Here is a 19,670-nt window from a genome sequence, read left to right on the forward strand (position 1 = left end):
TTCCCTGTTTGTATTTATTTTCCAGTCTCACTCTAATGCATATTAAATGAAAGTAAAGAATCACTATTGAACAGGATTTTTTGGAATCAAAAATAGGATACCGGGCTTCGAATTAAATCGGAGTTTTCACTCTAAATGAAACTACAAACACGAGTTGAAGAAGAAACCCGACGTGATGGAACTTTGTGAGTATTTTACCCGGTTTCAGTGAATCAAAATCCATAAAAAAACAGTATAAAAAACCTGTACAGTTTTTTTGTTGTAGATCTGTCCATCGTCCTTACGTTTAACGGCTGACCGAATCCTTGGAAGGCAACCAAGTCGCGTAATGAAAGATGAAGAACATGAAAAGAAAGGAAATATACATATATTCATAAAAAAAAAAAACCACAATTTATTTTACTTACAGGTAAGAAGACGCATGCGACATCATTGTGGAATCAGACAAAATTACTGGAAATGTGACATTGCTGTATATAATTGTACTCCAATAATTATAATTAATGTATAAATATGGAGTAGTATAGAATAAACGAAATAAAAATCATAAGTTGCGAATACAACCGAGTGATAAAATATAGACCTATGATTATTTTCTCCTTAATCACCGACACGTTATAAATGATTATCATAAATTTCTCGTGACCGAACAATTGTCCGACTACTTTGCAGATTTCGGGGGTCTGGTTTACAAAGTACTTTAAAAATCGGAGGTGCCTGTTCGCTTGTGAAAATTACAATAGTATATCATATGTATAACCCAATTGAAACAAATCACTTATTCTCGGATCATTTGTACCTGCGCATCACAAGTGATGACTGAGAAAACTGAACTGATTGTGAAGTTGCTGCATGGCCAGCGTGCGTAAATCGCAATATGCAGTACAAACACAAAAATGTATATTTGAATCAACGTATAGGAAATGATTTCCGGACAGCTGGTGCAGGGAGTACTTGTCGAAAAGAAAAAATAACTTGCTAAACCAGCAAGTTTTGGTATCAATATCGTCGTAGCAAAAAAATTCGGTTGCAGCAGCCAGGAATTTGCAAGTTTAGTTGACGGGTTTGCTACATTGGAACTTCGCTTGGCTATGCTTGTGAAACCTTTGCTGTTGCGTTGAAAATTTTGATTTCGACAGCTAATATCTTGCTGTGACTATATTATCATTAAAATTTGCTAGTCCAGTGAATTATTTCAATCGGATGAAATTCAGGTTTGAACACGGATAATTCACTTGCCTTATATCGGCATTCTTTCTGCCTACCTCTGACATCTGTAGGGCTACAAACAGACCGTATCTCGCGGGTAACCAAGTCTCTCGGCAACTGAACACGACTACACACGAGCCTGCCTTCATTACCGGCTGAGGTGAATTCTACGAGTTTTGCTATGCTTTTTATCAGTGCATATTTATTCTCGCTACGTCTTTTGATCGAGTATACTTGCCTTGTTGAATGAGTATTACGTTTTTTTTCTTCAGATTTACGTGTTCCTGTTTTACCGATTAACTACACATTCAGATTTTAATTTTCCGCGCTTCAAATCATCCGTCGCTGTGGAACTGGCTGAATTTTTAAATCTACGTTTTAAAGTTCTTAATAAAATATGTTTGTGACGTATTTTCAATATGGCCACCATTACACGCTTGAAATTTCATCTAGGCTGCAAGATAATTTCCATCACCTGTCATTGGTCAAGCGTTGGTTCACGGCAAACAAAATTGCAGCAAGAATAGTTCGGTCATAAATTTTCCTATAACAAATGCCCGAGCACTGAGAATTCAGCTTGTAAAATTCCATCGTACCTACGTAACGCGCGTTGCCTATGGTTTTCAATCAGATTGCGCTTTTTCGCCGCCTACCCAGCTTACGTCTTATGGACTGCATTCTTTGCGTGCGCAGATTTTCACGAAAGAATTCCTTGACTCCATGCTGGCAGGAAGGTACCGTTTCGTTGAAACAGTCTTCGTTTCTTTTGGAAGACGGGGAGTGACTTTCGCACCTGAAACACAAAACAATGAAGCTTACTTGAAACGTTCCCGTAGGCAATGTGTAGCCTGTGGCCGTAGAAAGTTTCGTTAAGCCGAATTACTCTTTGTCAAGTTCCCGGTTCCTCATGGCGATGTCGAAAAGGGCGTCGATCAGCTCTTCGGAAATCCCAGTGTTCTTCTTTCCGTACTCCGTCAACACGCCGAGCGTTATTTGGGTCGGGATCATCTTCTTCGATTCGTACATCATCCTCAGGTATCTGGGAACCAGCCGGCTTTTGAAAATCCGGTGGGACGTGACCCACTCCAAGTGAGCAACGAACTCGGCCTGCTTCAGCAACCGACGAATGTAGCCCTAGTCGCGCAGGAATTTCAAAATTTACATGCATTAGCTGAGTCATTTTCCGATCTCTCCCACAGATATAACTCATAGTCAAGGGCAATCCGGGTCGGGTTGCTGGTTGCACTACCTGCTTTCAGGTAGGTCCGTCGTTCTCGAATAACACCAGGACCATGCCAACGCTAGTAGAGTTTCAAAGGTCATTAAATTACCTCCTTCAAGATTCCCTGGATATCGCTGACCGCCAAACCGATCATTAGATTCATCAGCACAATACTGGCAAGCATGACAAACATGAGGAAAACGATCCTTCCGACAAATTGGAGAACGACGTTTTTCTCCGTAATATCCATCGTTTTCACGAGGTCGTCGAAGTTGTACTCCCCGGTCATCATGACCATGGTCTTGATCACGGCCTTCCAGGAGTCGGTGAACTGTCCGCCGCCGCAGAACAGAAGCGAGAAGCTCAGAGCGAAACCAATGATAAGCCATACGAAGGCTATGAGCACCTTGAAGACGTTTTTCAGTACGGTCGAGAACATGAGCGTGTAGTACCCCAAGGTTGGAAATCTCCCGATGAGCAGCATTATCTGGATCCAGGCGATGAGTATGGCCACGCTGACGGACTGCAGGATCCACTGACGAAAGCTTTCGCTCTCAGCCTGGTTCGTTGCTTCCATCATGGTCGGACGGTACTCTCCGGCAATCGCCACTCCGATCGAAATGGTCACACAGATGGCTGACAACCAGGTTTCGAACTGCCTCGTGTGGTGCCTGAAAAAGTGAACCTCAAATAATAACTCGGTCGATCGAATGAACTCGGCAAAAATTAGCGAGGAGCCTGATAATCGCTAATAAAACTGTTCTCTCGGCGTTATCTTGATAATCTTGATAATGTGTATGGACGTCTAGATCTCGAAGGTCTCAATAAATAAAGTCAAATTTATCACGCCTGACTTTCGTTTAATTGATCTTAAATTCAATTACATTATGTCTCCAAAGGAACCGAATAAGAATGTGTCATTTTTCTCTCAACCTAGGTGAGCTTTTTAATTCTAAGAATGGTGGATCAAGGTGGATTTCGGTGTGAGAATAAACTTATCCCTCTCCATGTCATTGCTCGGGTGATGACTGGACTACCACATGGACTAACTGACGTTTAATTGAATTTACCGCCGCTATACACTTTTATGTATTTTCACCGTCTCGATGGCTGTTTGATCTTTTATATTGAAAGTTTCACCTCCCACGTGAGGTTTATTGTATTTAAACGTAAGTGATTCTCAATGTTTTTCTTCTTCCTTCCTTCTGGTGAAACAATAGTCATGTAATTTCTATCAGTTACAGTAAATGACATATGATAGTTTTCCGAGGAGGACCCCCCTCAGAGTCAAAGCGTCGAAATTTGACCTTATTCATTAAGACCTCGACACCGAAACGTCCATACTTAAGAATCACCTCGGCACTATGAGCAGCTGGAGTAGATTGTGGCCAAGAATAATACAGGCGCAGAGAATGAGGACTCTGCCTGCAGGTATCGCGATATCGAAAACTTTCTGAAGGAGGATCATCGCGTAGCACGACAAGGAGAGGACGAAGACCACGTGGATGATCACGAGGAGGAAGAAGAACGGACGAAGCCGGTGCCACTTAATTCCAAGGAAGGCTTCGATTAGCGGGTGTTGGAGGATCGTCATCTGCTCGATGCTCGGCACAGCTCCAATCAGGGCAGAAACCACGGCCATCTGAATTTCGTCTCGGGGTGCCAACGGCTTGAAGTCCAGGACGACTTGCTGAAAGGAGAATATCAGTCTTGTTGTAGATCAGCGCCGATGAAGAGGGACTAGGGTGGAGGTGTGCTTACGTTCACGTTTTTGTCCGTCCCCCGCACCAGCGAGTCTAGAATGTTCGTGATGAAGGTGATCGGCCGGGCGATGTTTTCGAATATGGCGTCGATAACCGTCACTCCCGTCTTTGTCTCCGAGGCCAAATTAGACCCGCTGTCTACCAGAACCCGAATGGAAGCAAGGTGACCTTGGTAGGCTGCCGCATGAAGCGGTGTACGTCCAACCTGCGCGAAGCCATCTTAATGTGAGTCGGGATTCCACCTCGTGCCGGCAACTTGGAACTCAAAAACACACTAACCTCGTCCTGGACATCGACGAAAGAGGAGTCCATGTCAAACAGCAGGATCCGTAAGATGTCGTGGAACCCGGCGCTAGCCGCAATATGTAGCGGGGTGATTCCTGTTCCGATGCAACGAGCCGTCGGCCAGGCACCGCCCTCGAGAAGTCGCTTCGTAGCTTCCCGGCTACCCAGGGTCACGGCGTGGTGCAGCGCCGTCGTGCCTTGGTGGAGAGCAAGAGGTCAACCATTTGCGACTGAACCACAGACGATGGGAACTGGATCGACACTCACCTGTGTCCGGGTGGACGATGTTGACGGACGCCGAGGCGGACACGAGGATATCGACGATCCTCTCGAACCGCGACATGTCTTTTGGGTCATTCGAGTCCACAGTAACGGCGGCCAGATGCAAGGGCGTCACTCCTCGCTGGTCCCGGGCATCCGGGTTCGCCCCGGCTTTCAGGAGGAGGTTCACTATGTCGACGTGTCCAGCTTTCACCGCCTGGTGAAGCGCCGTTCTTCCCCAACATTCCGGCAGTGGCAGCTGAGGATTTGGATGGATTTGGATCAAGATTTAGATTATTCGGAAATACCATGCGACCGGATACTTATACGTATATCAACAGGATACTTGTAAAATAAGAATGAATTTACAAAATTTGGTAATCCTACCGGAATAAAAAAATAAAAGCCTCAACCGGCTTTCCCTTTCGCAAATATCTGAACAATTAATTGTCTACGGACTCGACTCCTTGGACACACTGTGATTTTTGTACGTACACTATGTCCGATATCGCACTTTGGCCAGGAGTTTAAAGCGGTGGCACTGTAAGGTTCATCCTTGGGTAAGAATCTGACTTCGAATCGGTTTTCGACGGCAGCTCCTCGCTCCAAAAGCCACTTTACGACGTCGACGTGATTTTGCTGTGCGGCCAGGTGAAGCGCACACCTTCCTAACTTGTCGCTCGAGTCAAGGTCCGCATTCGAGATTTCAAGCCGCTGGAGGATGCTGAGGTATCCTTGCCAGGCTGCGAGGTGGACGAGGGTTACTCGGAGCGAACCGCAAGGCTCGACGAAACTTCGGTGGTCGTTTGTGTTGCTGGACTCGATGATTTGCACCGCTTGTTTCACGTCGCCGTTCTCGACGAGAGTCATGAGCTCGAGTTTCGTCGCCGGGGCCCGGCAGACCGTCATCTCTTGATCAGATTTCAACCTGGGGATCTACGAACGGCGTTCAAGAAAAGAGCGATCCTTACTCCGACTGTAATCTCGTGAGTATCAAACGCAACTAACCCCCAACACCCACGAACGAAAGAACACCACTAACAATTTCTACTTCCATTATTTATTCGAGGATGTGGTTACCAGAGGAAGTCATTTAGCTGTTTGCAATGTCGCTGCTCGGTGCGCTTATAACTCCTAGTTAATTCTTGTGAACCTTATTATCGCCCCGCCGTATATCGGCCTGGTAACGACGAAATCTTGGTTCAAACACTGATTTCGGCTAAGCCAGATTTTCATCTGAGATTGAGCCCAGCCCCTGATTCTGAATTGTTACATTGAACCAAGGAGACGGAGCTCTCGACATCGGTCAAAGTTCCGAAATTCACTCGAGTCAGTCTTAATTTCTCTTCGTCACTGGCAGTAATTGGAAAATTATTCGATATATATCGTATCAGAGATCATAGGGCATAGATCGTAATAAATTTTTTCTGGCTTTCTCCACGTGCGTGGGACGAAATTCATACTCAATAGAATGAGAATGGACGAAGGAAATCATAGGTTGCTTACGCAGACGCAGGTAAGGTTTTACTACGACAGGAGTAGGTATTAGAGGCTGATCAAAACTTTCCAGCCTGCGCCTCGATGACTTATGGCTTCGACCTTGTCTCAATCAATCAATATCAGATCCCGCCGAGCTTCTCCCAGCGTCTGAGATTCTTACCCATTATTTGTCTCTCCTTTCCTTTGGCTCCTTTATTCCTTCAATCTTCTATGCCAAAGCAGTAGGTTCCATTCACCACAGATCATTGTCGAATTTAAGTGCGGCGATAAGCTTTAGGCGTAAGTCAATTATACAAGGTATTGACCTACGGGTGAAAAGAAGAGCGAATGAATTGATTTCTCAGAGAATGAAAGAAAATAATCCTCGGACTATCTAATTGACCTTCCTTGAAAGTACTATGTCAATCAATCCAAGCGTTACAGTAGATCGGAGCACAAATCACCCGGTCTTGACCCTAAAAAATTGGGTCAAAGAGTACGAGGGTGATAAAAATTCGGGGTCTCTGCGTCCAGTTGAGGCATTTTGAATCGGGATGCTTGTTGCATTGATTCCAGAAACATTGCGATTGGCCGGATGACAAGAGGGCCAAAATACGAACCGATTACATCAGCGTTTGCGGTGATCTCATCTCTCAGAGCCGGGCTGCGATCGGCTCGAGTGGCTGCTTGAACGGATCGAACGCGATGCATTATAACGCAGAACGTAACGCGTTGCGGGACGCAAGAAGCAGGACGGAAGGCCAGAGGAGGGGAAACCCGGCGACCGGGACCAGACGCGATCTAGTGAGCGGTTGACCACGCCGAAGAACGCTTCTCAGACTTCAGAGACGATTCGCTTCTAGCCACGCTCACGCCCAGTTAGCCTGCATCATGCCGAACTGCCCAAAGTGCGAAAAGCCGGTATACTTCGGTGAGTCCTCTGCTTTCACTGCTTTTCCATCTTAGATTAGATTTTCCCCATTTTTCTTCTGAACCCTGTTCCACACTTTAAGGCTGAACAAAGGTGTGTCGATTTTTATCTGCACTGCCTGGAAAAAGAAGTTGTACAACTCAAGTTATTGTAAGGAAGTTTGATAAAGTGGGCAAAAAATAAAGAGCTGCGGAAGCTGCGGTTAACTGGTCGAAACCATTTACCGAATGTATATAACTCAAGGATAATTTCAGGCTCGCTTAACAACGCTCTTAGTATTCCTTGTTTATTCCGGTTTCATTCTCTCGTATTGTTGGTTTTGATGTTGAAGGGAAATCGGTTTGCAGGTTGATACGCTGCTGAGTTAAATCAATTACAAATGAAGCCTTAGGTAAAACAGTGTCGCGAGTCTTAGCACCGAGCTTACAATTTTCGCTAGGATTCAGTTTTGATGATCCGGAGATTCCCGCGTCACTTTTATTTACGACTATGCCGTAATAAGCTACGAGCCTCGGTGTATGTGGGTGGGTCCCTCTGTGATTAATTATAATTATCGTTACGAATGTGTGAGCGTCAACACGTGAATACATCAGCCAAACGCAAACGAATGTGATGACGGATGTCTGAGCTCCGTATCGCGGTGCACAACCGGATGCGGAAAATGTCGAGAGACTTCCACATAAAAATTAAGGATATTTTATAACACGAATTTACGTTTTCTCGACTGGACGTGAGGGTATATTCCTTGCCAACACGACCGGCGATTCGTTTACGCGTCTCTCTTGGTCAGCGATTTTTGACAAACGTTGCAAAAACGAAGGAAGCGCGAGAGTCGGCAGTTTGCTTGCATCGCAACGCGATCCGGAACGAACAAGAGAAAGAAAATTCACAAACACAATTTTACAAGAACGAAAGAAAACGTCCACAATTTCGTTGAAGCGTAATTGGTGCAACGAACCGAGCGCATTTCTGCAAACAAAGTCGAAGAGAAACAAACGTCCTTGCGGAAACGCGTTGTGTGTCAGCGGATGGTGGAACTGTGTCAAGGCATTGTTATCGGCGCTGTTATTCCTCGATAACGCGACTTTCGAGTTGTATTTTAATTAGCGATGATCTCAGTTATGCGTAAGAAAGAAGGCACACGTTCTCTTTTACTCTCCTCGTGCAGCGTACTTGAAAAATCGACGCGATTCTCGTTGAGTTTTTGCTACCGAATCCGAGCCAAGCGCGGAATTATGCACAGGTTGTTTAAAATTATGCGGACGGATGAATCACGCGGACCTAACCGTGACCTCATCTTCTCAACCTTCAAGAACTTTCTCTATCCACGCTTCGAGTTACGTGTAGGTTACAACTGCACCTGAGTACACAGAGCTCTAATACGTACAGGTGTGAAAACATGGACGTCGGTTCGAAGTCGTATGTTAATATAGTACATGCGAGTTGAGAAAAAAGAACTTCATACCTTTCACCTTTACCGATGAGCGCGTCGTTCAATTTTCCTCTTTAATCCGACAGTGATCGATCACGAGACTTGAATTCGAAAAGCTGTACATTTATCGCGTCGATTTATACATCGGTAAACCTTCGATTTGATAATCATATCGTCGAAAGGTTATTCTTTTGTAACGTAATCGAATTCGACTCCTCCAATCGATTGATTAACGATAGATCCTCCCTCCGTGATGACGGTGAAAGCAACGATTACGACCCTGCGGAAGGAAATGGCTCTGCACATTGATCGGTTTCACGGCGAGAGTGTTGAGATAACATTTTCGACACAGCGTTTAATGCTACGCCTCAAACACACGGTTCTCCGTATTTCCTTGATGCGCAGTGTCAGTATTTACACCGCGAATGAAATACCAGAAACAGAGTTAAAAAGAAGCTTGTGAAAAATTGAGGAAAGTTACGCGAGCTGACGCTTCGTTGAAGCCGACGGATATCCGCGTGAGCGTATAAAATTAATTATCAGGTAGCGATTAGTCGTTGAAAAATATCAGGCGTCAGTTGCACGGTTAAGCAGGAAACTATGTCGTTATACGGTAATAAATGGCACTAAACGTAATTGGGCGGCTTATCGCCTAGGTATATTGTTTGTTTTCCCATATAATCGGTATCGCGTTATATTATCAGCTTACGAAACATTTCGTAGTATTCGATAAACCTTCACACACCCCTCAAAGTGAAATAATCTCGAAATTGTCGGCGGATAAGATATTTAAGCTTTAAGAAATTGGTAAACTACAGCTGATTACATGAGCGTAGCAGCGTTGAGTAACTGTAACAATTCTTTCTCGATATAGCTCAAAATCTTCTCCAATAAGTACGTACTTATTATCATACCAGTATCAACGAACGCGGCTAACTTCTGGCCCCATAATACGACTCTCGCTCCGCGTACAAGGCGCGCACTTTTGGACCCCGTTTTACACGGTTCGGTACCTCGTGCATACCGACGCATGCTGTACATCGGAGTCTTTTGATAAAAACCCGTCTACCTCGTGAATAGAGCCCAGCTCTGTTTCGGAGTCGTTGACGAGTGACGCTGAAAGCGTCGTGCGTCTCACGCACCAGCGTTGCATACTTGAGCGTATACGAACTAATGTATCCATACGTGGAACCGCACCTACGCGGTGACCGAAAAGAATCTACGAGCCAATCGCGGTGTCATCCGGTCACAAACCGAACCAATCCTGAAACGTTTCCTATGAAATATAGAAATGTAGCTAAAAATTGTAGCCTCGGTCGAGTAATTGGAACCGTGAAAAATAAGTAGACTCTGCAGAAAAAGGAGCATGTAGGCAGAAATTAGTCAAGGGATCAAAAGTTGGTAAAAAAATAATTACCGTATTGCGGTCTTCTGATTCTACCCACCGAGTATCCGGACTCATCAGCCGGGTGCGGCGATATGCATGTACACTCGACGGCGTTGATTCTCTCGGTAAATATGCGTGGGTGATTCTTGAAGAGGGGTGAAACGAGGGGTGAATTTTGAGTAGCTGCGCACTAGGGTGATCCTTGAAAATATAATTTTTTAATTTCGACCGGCTCGCTCGGCAAATCGGCTCGAGATAGTTCAAGAAGAATTTCCTATTTTTTTCAGACTTTCATCTCTAACCTATGTCCCAAAAGGGATGGATCCCATTCCACCCTTTCAGGGGAAATCAGTTTTACCGAACGGATTTAGATGAAATTTGGTTCAGGGGGGTTTCGTGGGTCCGTAATTACGAATCTGAACTCGAAATTACAAAATTCAAAATGGTGAATTCAATATGGCAATATCAAGTGACGTTTGCGGTTTTAATCCACCATATTGGACCCGAAACTTTGAATTTTGTAATTCTGAGTTGAAATTCGTAATCAGCGACCCAAAAATCCTCTTTTACCAAATTTTGTCTAAATCTGTTCGGTAGATTTGATTTGATATGCGCGGGTTAGAGTCGAGATAAAAATCTGAGAAAATTAGGGAATTATTTTAAAATTACGTCGGGCCGATTTGGGGGGCGCGCTGCTGGAAATTAAAAAATGACCTTTTTAAGGACCACCCTACTCCGAACGTTTCGTCTTTGTCGAAAGAGCCGCGAGGGTTGCCGATGGCAGCATCGGAGTCGTTGATGAGCTTAGAGCGATTCGGTCGAAAGCTCGTCAGGACTCGGGGGCGGAGTGAAGTTGGCCAGGTGTACGCGGTGCGCAAATCCACACAGGCGCGAAACCGTAGAGAGGAAGGTTGCGTATACGGACCCGGCGTTTCGACATCGCCGTCGCCCACTGTACAACAATGAAGCATCCATCCGCCTGCGAGGACAGCAACAAAGCTCTTCTGCCCGCTCCGACGGCCTTCTTCTCTGCCTAGGTAATAACAAGAAGAGCGGACCGGGCGCCCGGAGATGAGAGCGACAGGTTTGTTTGCGGCGAAATGGCAATGAAAGTGGGGTTGCCCAGCATCCGTTATCCTCCTCCTCGTCCCTCCGGCCCGCACTCTTTCCATCTCTCGGCCTAGGGAGCGACTTGGATGCTTCTGGTTTACATAACGCGGATTTGTTACGCTGATGGACCCGTAGATGAGAGCCACTACACAACCGCAGCCTGCGAATTGTTCGCGCTAATAACTAACCCTCGAGGGTTTGGATACGCTGGTTAAGGTCGTATAGTTCTGCTACCTTTACCGACCAGGCAAACTCACCCGTTTGCTTCCTATATTAAATAAACGTATGGATAGGGTTCAAATTTCGACGGTGCATCGATAATCGTCAAAAAAATGTGCGGTTTTTTAACACGTGCTACTATTCCCAAATTTCCCGCATTTCAGGGGTCAAAAAGTGCATGGTTTAGATACTTTGGGCAATGACGGAAACAATGAGGAGTAGAATGAGCCTTCGTGAAACTGTTTTCATACAATATCGAAGTCGCTAGACGAGAACTAGGAATTATAATAATTACGTATGGACCGTCAAAACTTGAAGTATTTCCGTTCGTTTGCTTATCTAATATAGGGAGCAAAAGGGTGAGTTTGTTCTTTCGGTAAGGGTAGGAGTATTACACGACCTTACGGATTGCGGATCCCAATTTCTAAACGTCAGATTTTAATGACTCTACTCTCGATTCACGAATCAGCCCCGTTGTTCGCAGAAATTTCGCGCGATCATTTGGACCAATGAGATTCCGCGTGACAACTGTGAATCTGTATACATTTTGACGTGCACCGATTTTACATTGGCGCGGTGCACTCGACGCTCTTCGGTGGAACGATGAATCGGTGCCGTTGAGAAACAAAGGCATTGGCTGTTACGGCTGCCGATATCTACTCGTGATTGCCACGATGCGGTAATTCAAGTACCTGGCGGCGAGTAGCGATGCGTAATAAACATCCCCATTTAATACGATATCGCAAACTCATTTGGGATGATGGATGCATGCATGCGCCGCGGATTCTTTGAAAAGAACAAAACACCCGGTGCGACAATGCTCGGTTTTGCGGGCTCCGTGTTCGCTCCCCGCGGACATCGCCGAGTTCACACCATGCGTGAAAAGGGGTTTTTCATGAGAAAGAAAGCTCCGGGTCTCAGAGGGCGCCTGGTGTCTTCTTGAAATTCTTAATTAGAAAATTGCTAATGCGTCGGCTCGGTTGCATCGATTTATTCATTTCTCTTGGTTCCAAAGCGCGGCCTGCGAGTCGTCTCGCATTTTTATGCTTATTCCTCCCCCTTTTACAACCCGTTGGTTTTCCTTTTGTTCCTGTTTTCTACAACGCGTATATGTGTAAAGTCTCCATACTTCTCTGTTTTTGTGCAGCGGAACGAAAAACCTCCCTGGGAAAGGACTGGCACAGCGCATGTCTGAGATGCGAAAAGTGCAACAAGACTTTGACCCCCGGCAGCCACGCCGAGCATGAGGGTAAACCGTACTGCAATCAGCCTTGTTACGCCGCGTTATTCGGCCCCGGAGGTGAGACACTTTTTGATTCTCCGATTCGATGCCTGCGAACAAACGAAACCAGAATTATTCATAATCACCACAAGCGGACGAGAATTTCTTCAAGTTTTATGCATTTTATTATTCTCCTTTAGCAATTTTCAATTTCATTTTGGTTCACATTTAACTTGTAGAAATTAATTACCACTAACAATTCTCACGTCTTAAAGTTGGATAACTCATAAAATCCCTCTATGATAATTACAGGCTTTGGACGAGGCGGTGCTGAGAGTTATGTTTACAAGAAGTAAACGCATTTTACACTTGAGGGTGGTGGCGACCTACATTCCAAAAGAAACGTTCCAACCACAATAACGCCAGTATAATAACCGTATATGTTAACGACACATAAATATACCCTACATTATCTATGTAATAAGCATAACGTACCTAATTACATATCGCTGATATAAAGTACCTTCAACTATAAGCGTATAAAATAACAATTGTTTTGTAATTACACATGCATATAACTTTACAATAGCTATCGCACAAAGTTCAAGCGTAATGCATTTATTGGAACAGAATAAGATTAGAAAAAAAAATCATATGACAAAGTTCGCATGTAATGATCGTTCGGACTAATAAACATATCGTCATGACTCGTAAGTGATTATAACTCGATACCTCGTTACCCATTCGTGACAACCGGACAACATTTACGTCTTATCTCACAATCAGCTCCGTTTATTCATCCCGTGTACTCGCAGTAGTTTTGCCAGTTGCATCTTTTGAATTTATCGAACGAGCAGCTCGAGCAATATCGCAATTAGTAAGCTTGCAGTGTAAGACGAGTCGATGCTTTAACTGGTCAAGATAAAACGCAACTTTCCATTAGCCGGAAAGCTCAGATGCTATGGATCCTCGACCGGTAAGACAGCCATTTATCAGTTTCGAATGGTAATCTAGCTGCCTTACCAGCAGTCGACAAGTTAGCAGCGGTAAGTTTCAATATTGTGGATGCCACGCTAGGTATACGGTTTGGAACTGATTCTGATTTCACGCACTCTTGCAGAATGTCTGCAATTTTTTCATTCACGCATTCGGTACTTTGTAACTCGATATGAAAGAAAAAAAAACATCTCGATTGTGAAACAGAGTCGAGGGGCAGGTGAATGGGCTTATTAATGCTCGCCTTAATAGGCGCGAAGAATACGAATAAGGGGATTCGAGATCTCGATAGGCGCATAAATAATCCAGTAAAGATAGCGCATAAAAGTAAGCGAACATCGTTATGCTCCAGATGCGTCGCAGTCCACTTTACACATTTGTGTACAAGCTTCGCTCACCGAGAGCACTACACCCACACGAATACCGATCTAGGGTATAAAACGGCGACGATGGTTTGACACCCATCGTATATAAAACGGACTAGTTTCGTTAAAAGTTGACGCGGCAAATAACTAACTGTTAATACAACACGATCAGCGGAAATTCCGCAAGTCAACCGCAAGTCGAAACCGTCTTACAACACCAAGAGTCTCTCGACCGCGGTCGAGTTGAGCCAAATTCAATGATTACACCTCGTTTGTTTCCTCGATTCTATTCCTCGAACTTCAAATTTATTATTTTCAATTCACCCGTGTCGTACACTGTCAAATAGTACACAAATATTGCCCACATATTGGTGGATTCCCATATCGATATTCATTGATCGGTAATTCGGATCGCGAACGCCGAAAAGTTTCCATTTCCTCTACGGAGATGTAGAAAAAAGGCCCCAGCTTCGACACGGAATGAAATGGAATTGTATATTGAAAAAAGCGCATTCGCGACAGCGCGTATTAGAAATCGCTCCAGATTCTGACGGCAGGCGAGAACAAGGCATCTGTACTACAAGTATATTTTTAATCAGAATGGAACGGTGCAATTATACACGCAAGGTGAGAAGATACGCTCTCGCGAATAAACGCGTCGCTTATAATTCGATCCGATTAAAAGGTCTGCAGCTGGGCGAAAAATCGTCCCGGTTCGGTTGTACAGCTCAGCTACTGCATGGCGGGAGCCAATTGCAGCCTCATCATCGCTGCGAGTTTCCTAGACGACCCAATTACCGGCTCCAAATGAAAAATAGAACCGGAATTAATTGTCTCGTAATTCAAAAGGGTTCGGTGACCGAAAAATCGGCCTCTCATAATTGGAAATGGGCCTTGTTTACCAAACTGTAAGTGGTCCTCGGTCAAGTATTGCTTTGATTCGAATTCTGTATCGATTGATTTTCCTCGCTTCTGGGCAATGAGATATCGCGCGATAAAGCAGGTTATAGATCTCCAAGTGTGCCGATTCCTGTGAACCGAAATTTCACCGCGAGATATTCCAAGTCCGCGACGCGTTTTTATACTTTTTCTTCGCGACTCAGGTTGGTTGTAAGAAACGAGGGGCGAAAAAAAAAAAAAAAAAAAGAAAATGTGAGTAAGTATCATAAAATCGTTTACAAACGTTTAATTAAGAAATCTGAGCTACGATCGCGTTACGCAAAGTTGAAAGTATAATACACAGAGAAAGGATATATAAACTTCATATTTATTTAAAAAGGATTTACAGAGTTTTCATTCTTTTGGTATTTTATTTATTTATTTTTTTTTCTCTTTTTCTTTCATTTCTTCTGTTTTCTATTAATAATTTTTTCAATTCTCCATGAGTCGACAGCGAAACATGAGAAAGAGTGGTGCAAACGGAACGACGAGTTCGGAGGTTTAGGTTGAGGGCTTGTTCATTTCAAACACGCATGTACACGTAATCACACCCGCGGAAAAAACGCACGCACATCGAACGCCGAGAGTCGGACGATATCAATTAATCGATTATAAGTTCTAGAAAACAACACAACACAATGATAAATTTATTGTACAAAAGTATACTATATACTTTACGCGTGTAATAAAAGTTTAACTGATTTAAATTTTGGCTCTATACGTATATATTGCAAGTATGTGTATATGCAGATTCAAATAATTTAAATACAAATCCTTGTGGCGTACTTGCCGGTCGCAATAGTTAATTTGAAAGTTTTTCTCGTAATCTTTTTCACTGTTGTTGAAATTCTCGTAGCTCTGTTTCACGAGGAATGTACCGGTAGAATTCTGAATCGGTGTTGTACATTTACACAATCGCATTTTCGATCTGACGGTAACTGTTCAATATTTTTATATATATATATATATATATATATATATATATACATATACATGTACGTATATATGTGTATTAGAGAGGTGACTTTCCATTTCATAATTCTCTATATAATTCTTTAAATCGTTATATTTCTCATTCTTTCTTGCTTCGTTTTATTTTCCCTTTTTTATATAATTTTTATTCATTTATTAAAATTTTTATTTCAATTGCATTATTATAGTGGGCTGTATATATAATATATAAAGTATTACCGTTATATTGCTTTGTTCTGTTTTTTTTTCTTTTTTGTTGTTTGTTTGTTTGTTTGTTTTCGTTTTTTTTTTTTTATAGTGTTCTTTGGCAAAACTTATTACACTTAGGTCATCATCGTATGTAATTAATAAATAATAAAAGTATTAAATAATAATAGTAATAATAGTCATAGTGATAATAATAATAATGATAATAATAATAATGAAAAAAAAAATTAATAATATTCATAAAGTAGCTTCAACAATGAAAAGTACGTACATTTGTGGATAAATCGTAGCAAGTAATAGATGATGGTCGTGTTTAAATTATAGGTGAAATATGCACGTATAAGATCATAATTAAATACGCTAATTTGATAATAATAATTATTATTACAGATCGCGATCAGACTCTGTTTTCTCGAGGATCGCGGAAATCAAACGTGACACAAAATTGTTATGCGATTCTGTCTTCGAGTTAATGTTGAATACGTTATTACTCTTATTATTATTATTCAAGTTTTTTGGTTTCTTCCTGATTTTCGTAAAATGTTCGACGCGGAAATTTAGAAGAATAATAATAATTATTATTAAAATTACCACGAATTGGATTTTGAATATCGTCATTTTGACATATCATCAAGTGCAGTATTACATTATTTTATATATATACCTGTAAAGTATATGTATATACATATATTTATACAAATATATTGATATATACTTATATCAATTTATGTTACATTCTATTATATAGAGGTTGATTTTCACTAGTTACAATTTATGTAATCTATCTTACATAGGTGGTGATATATCGTATCATATATACCTACTAGTGTACAGAAAATAAAATGTAATTATCGTACAGTAATATAATATTATATATAAGCATTTATATAATATTATGATTAAGAACGTGATAATCAGAACGATCATCGCATACGGTACGTCGTTTAGCATACCTACGAGTGTATGGTTCTATACTTTCTTTCAGTTTCATTTCGCAAAAAAAAAAAATTTCCGGCGAGCTTTTCTGCCCCTGTATGGACATCGGGAGACTGTAAAGGCGATTCCGCGGCGAGACACGACGGCCATTTCCGACTGGCAAACCGAAAATGGGGGTGCAAAACGGGGTAGTCAAAATTCTTTCAGAGATGTACGACGTGAAAGAAAAATAGGGTAACGCGCGCGAGGTATAGTCTTTACAAATATACTATAGATTAATCGGGAAAGATACACAGCGACCATCGATTCGCGAAAATTGTAGCCTTCTTCGGTTTTCTTTAGTTTCTTGCTGTCGCAGTCGTGTTTGTTTTTTGTTTTTTTAAATTTATTTATTTCAAATTAAACGAAAGTCGGTTTAGACATAGGATTTATATATATGTATATCTATGACAATAATAATAAAAACACGGTGACGTACCGGCTTTCAGATGTATGTATATATATATATACCTATATACATGTACATAACATATAGGTGCTGTCAAAGAGTTGAAATTTAATCGATTTTTAATACACTCATTGTTTATTATTGTTGTTTGTTCTCATCAACTTGCGACTTTGTCATCTGCAGGTGTTATATCCCTCGACAGCTTTATTTTAGCTGTTATTTGACATAAACTGTCTTCCTTACGAAAGAAAAATAATCCATTTATTCTCATACAATTCGAGCTATTCATACAATTTTTATATGCATGCATATATAGGTACATTTATGTGTATACTATAATATTGAAAAACGTCGTGCACGCATCACCGTGTATAATAAATTTTATTTACAACAATTATGTATGATATAATCGTGATGATAACATATACCGAGAGTTCTTCTTAAAAGGATCTGTTCGTAGCGCGCGCGATCCAACTTCCTTAATCTTGATTGGCTGACATCCGTGCTCGAAGCCTGAAGCAAACCTTTGCTGGTAAGAATAAATTCCCTAGAATCGACACTACGCGTCGGTGACTCTGCCTACCATGCCGGTAACATTTTTACGAAGTTGGCCACGCTTATAAACTAGACGAGTAGCAATTGTCGAGCGGGTCCTTTCAAGAAGGACTCTCCGTATATTTATACGTGTGTATATGCCTATAATAACCTGCACAGATAAGTATAATATAAAAATAATAATATAGTTTTAATAATAAGAATCGCGTAATTAAAGTCGCTGTAAACTCTGCCTGTCGAACACGACTTCGTGGTCTTTGGTTTCTACAAAATATATATATATATATATATATATATATATATATATATATATATATATATTCATGTATATATAATATATTCTTAAAAGTACGATAATAATGACGAATAGATGTAATTACAATAAAAATGTGTCGTTATAATTTGAACAGAGAAGAAAATTTAAAAAGAAAGAAAACAAAATTGAAATAAAATAGAAATAAATAAATCTCAATCAAACCGCGATTATTATAATTAATTATAGATATCATACAAATAACAAAAGATTACCTGGGTTTTAATTAGTACGTACCGGGGAGACGTTATAATCACATCTGCGCACGTTAACGCAACTTATTCAAGTTATAATTTAATACAATAATAATCATAATCATAATCATAGTCATAATAAGGATACCATGTATCTCAGTGTGTATAAATAGGTATGTTCGGTGTGATTGGCAAAATGATTGCATAAAAATTACGCTCTATGTTATAGGAATTAATGATTAATCAGTTAATTAAGGATAAAAATTAAACTATCTAAAAGCTGCGGCAGCTGCTCGCGGGTCACCGGAATATACCTGCGTGTATAATATTGTTCTTTCGCTAATCGAATTTCAGAGACGATGATGGTATCGGCTCGCCTTTTACCCCGATTCGCACATTATATACATATAGTACACGACAGACGTATGCCACGTGCAACGTTGCAACCAGAAAAGGAATCATTTCAACGAACGCTGAAAGCGTCACCGTCCGCTCACGATTATCATTCAAGTCCAATTATACGATTATTCTCAATTCGATACTTTCACTCAGGGTGAAGGTTTGGTATATTTATCTACAATTTCTCCGCGTGTTGCAACAATCGGATGACATTGCATCGTCGTACGTTGTAATTGAACCGCGAAACTCGTCGCAATAACGTCATTCGTCATCAGACATACTACGTCCGTAGAATAAGAGATCAGTGGTCATGATTTCCCCCTTCCCTTTGCACCCTCATCAAACTTTCGGCAAGCCCCTCGTCGGCGTTTTCTCTCCCCCTCCCCGTTATGATATGGCGTCAGTTCACAAATCGAATGCTGCACTTTCGTCGTCACGATAACAACGATAACGAAAGACGAGATTCAACCGAGGTACAAATCCGTGGGCGTTGCGATCGGATGCTCGGGTTTTACGCAGGCGCTTCCGGTTGGCGAAGCTGCGCTAGCGCCGCTGCTCGCCCTCGTTGCTGCCAACGGCGAACGGCTCGCTACTTCTGCGCTGCTCTCCGAACCCGCGTTGTGATTGTGGTTATGGTTGTGGTTGTGGTTGTTGCCGTTGTTGCCGTTGTTGCTATTGCCGCACCCGACACCGATTCCCATCCCACTTCCGCCTCCCTGTTGCCCAGCGTTATGGGAAGACGCCAGCGTGTCCCCATTGCAGTAGTAGTACGTCGAATCTAAGCAACGCGAGATCAAGGGGGGAAAAATTAGCCTCAAGGGTCGGT

At 42.2% G+C, this 19,670-nt stretch overlaps 3 protein-coding genes across 7 annotated transcripts in view; 1 reads left to right on the forward strand and 2 right to left on the reverse strand.

Moving 5' to 3' along the window:
• Positions 1–411: 411 nt before the first annotated feature.
• On the reverse strand, positions 412–6,954 carry LOC124215262 (transient receptor potential channel pyrexia). Its single transcript, XM_046618429.2, has 8 exons — positions 5,236–6,954; positions 4,747–4,999; positions 4,474–4,676; positions 4,193–4,399; positions 3,787–4,121; positions 2,541–3,102; positions 2,093–2,343; positions 412–2,002 (listed from the first exon to the last, which is right to left on the reverse strand). Exons 1-8 carry the CDS (start codon positions 5,647–5,649, stop codon positions 1,837–1,839), a joined length of 2,391 nt encoding a protein of 796 aa, XP_046474385.1. The 5' UTR covers positions 5,650–6,954; the 3' UTR covers positions 412–1,836.
• A 22-nt stretch (positions 6,955–6,976) lies between these two features.
• Positions 6,977–13,234, forward strand: LOC124215287 (cysteine-rich protein 1). The gene is made up of 3 exons (XM_046618490.2): positions 6,977–7,150; positions 12,446–12,598; positions 12,833–13,234. Exons 1-3 carry the CDS (start codon positions 7,111–7,113, stop codon positions 12,874–12,876), a joined length of 237 nt encoding a protein of 78 aa, XP_046474446.1. The 5' UTR covers positions 6,977–7,110; the 3' UTR covers positions 12,877–13,234.
• A 1,913-nt stretch (positions 13,235–15,147) lies between these two features.
• The window catches only part of sv (paired box protein shaven), an 81,028-nt gene continuing 76,505 nt past the window's right edge, over positions 15,148–19,670 (reverse strand). For all 5 annotated transcript variants that reach the window (XM_046618477.2, XM_046618451.2, XM_046618442.2 and 2 more), the window contains one exon: positions 15,148–19,622. In XM_046618477.2, the coding sequence (XP_046474433.1) occupies positions 19,309–19,622 (314 nt within the window). In that variant the 3' untranslated portion in view covers positions 15,148–19,308. The remainder of the gene's footprint in view (positions 19,623–19,670) is intronic.

Source organism: Neodiprion pinetum, chromosome 1 (assembly GCF_021155775.2).
Source record: "Neodiprion pinetum isolate iyNeoPine1 chromosome 1, iyNeoPine1.2, whole genome shotgun sequence".
Classification (NCBI taxonomy): Eukaryota; Metazoa; Arthropoda; class Insecta; order Hymenoptera; family Diprionidae; genus Neodiprion; species Neodiprion pinetum.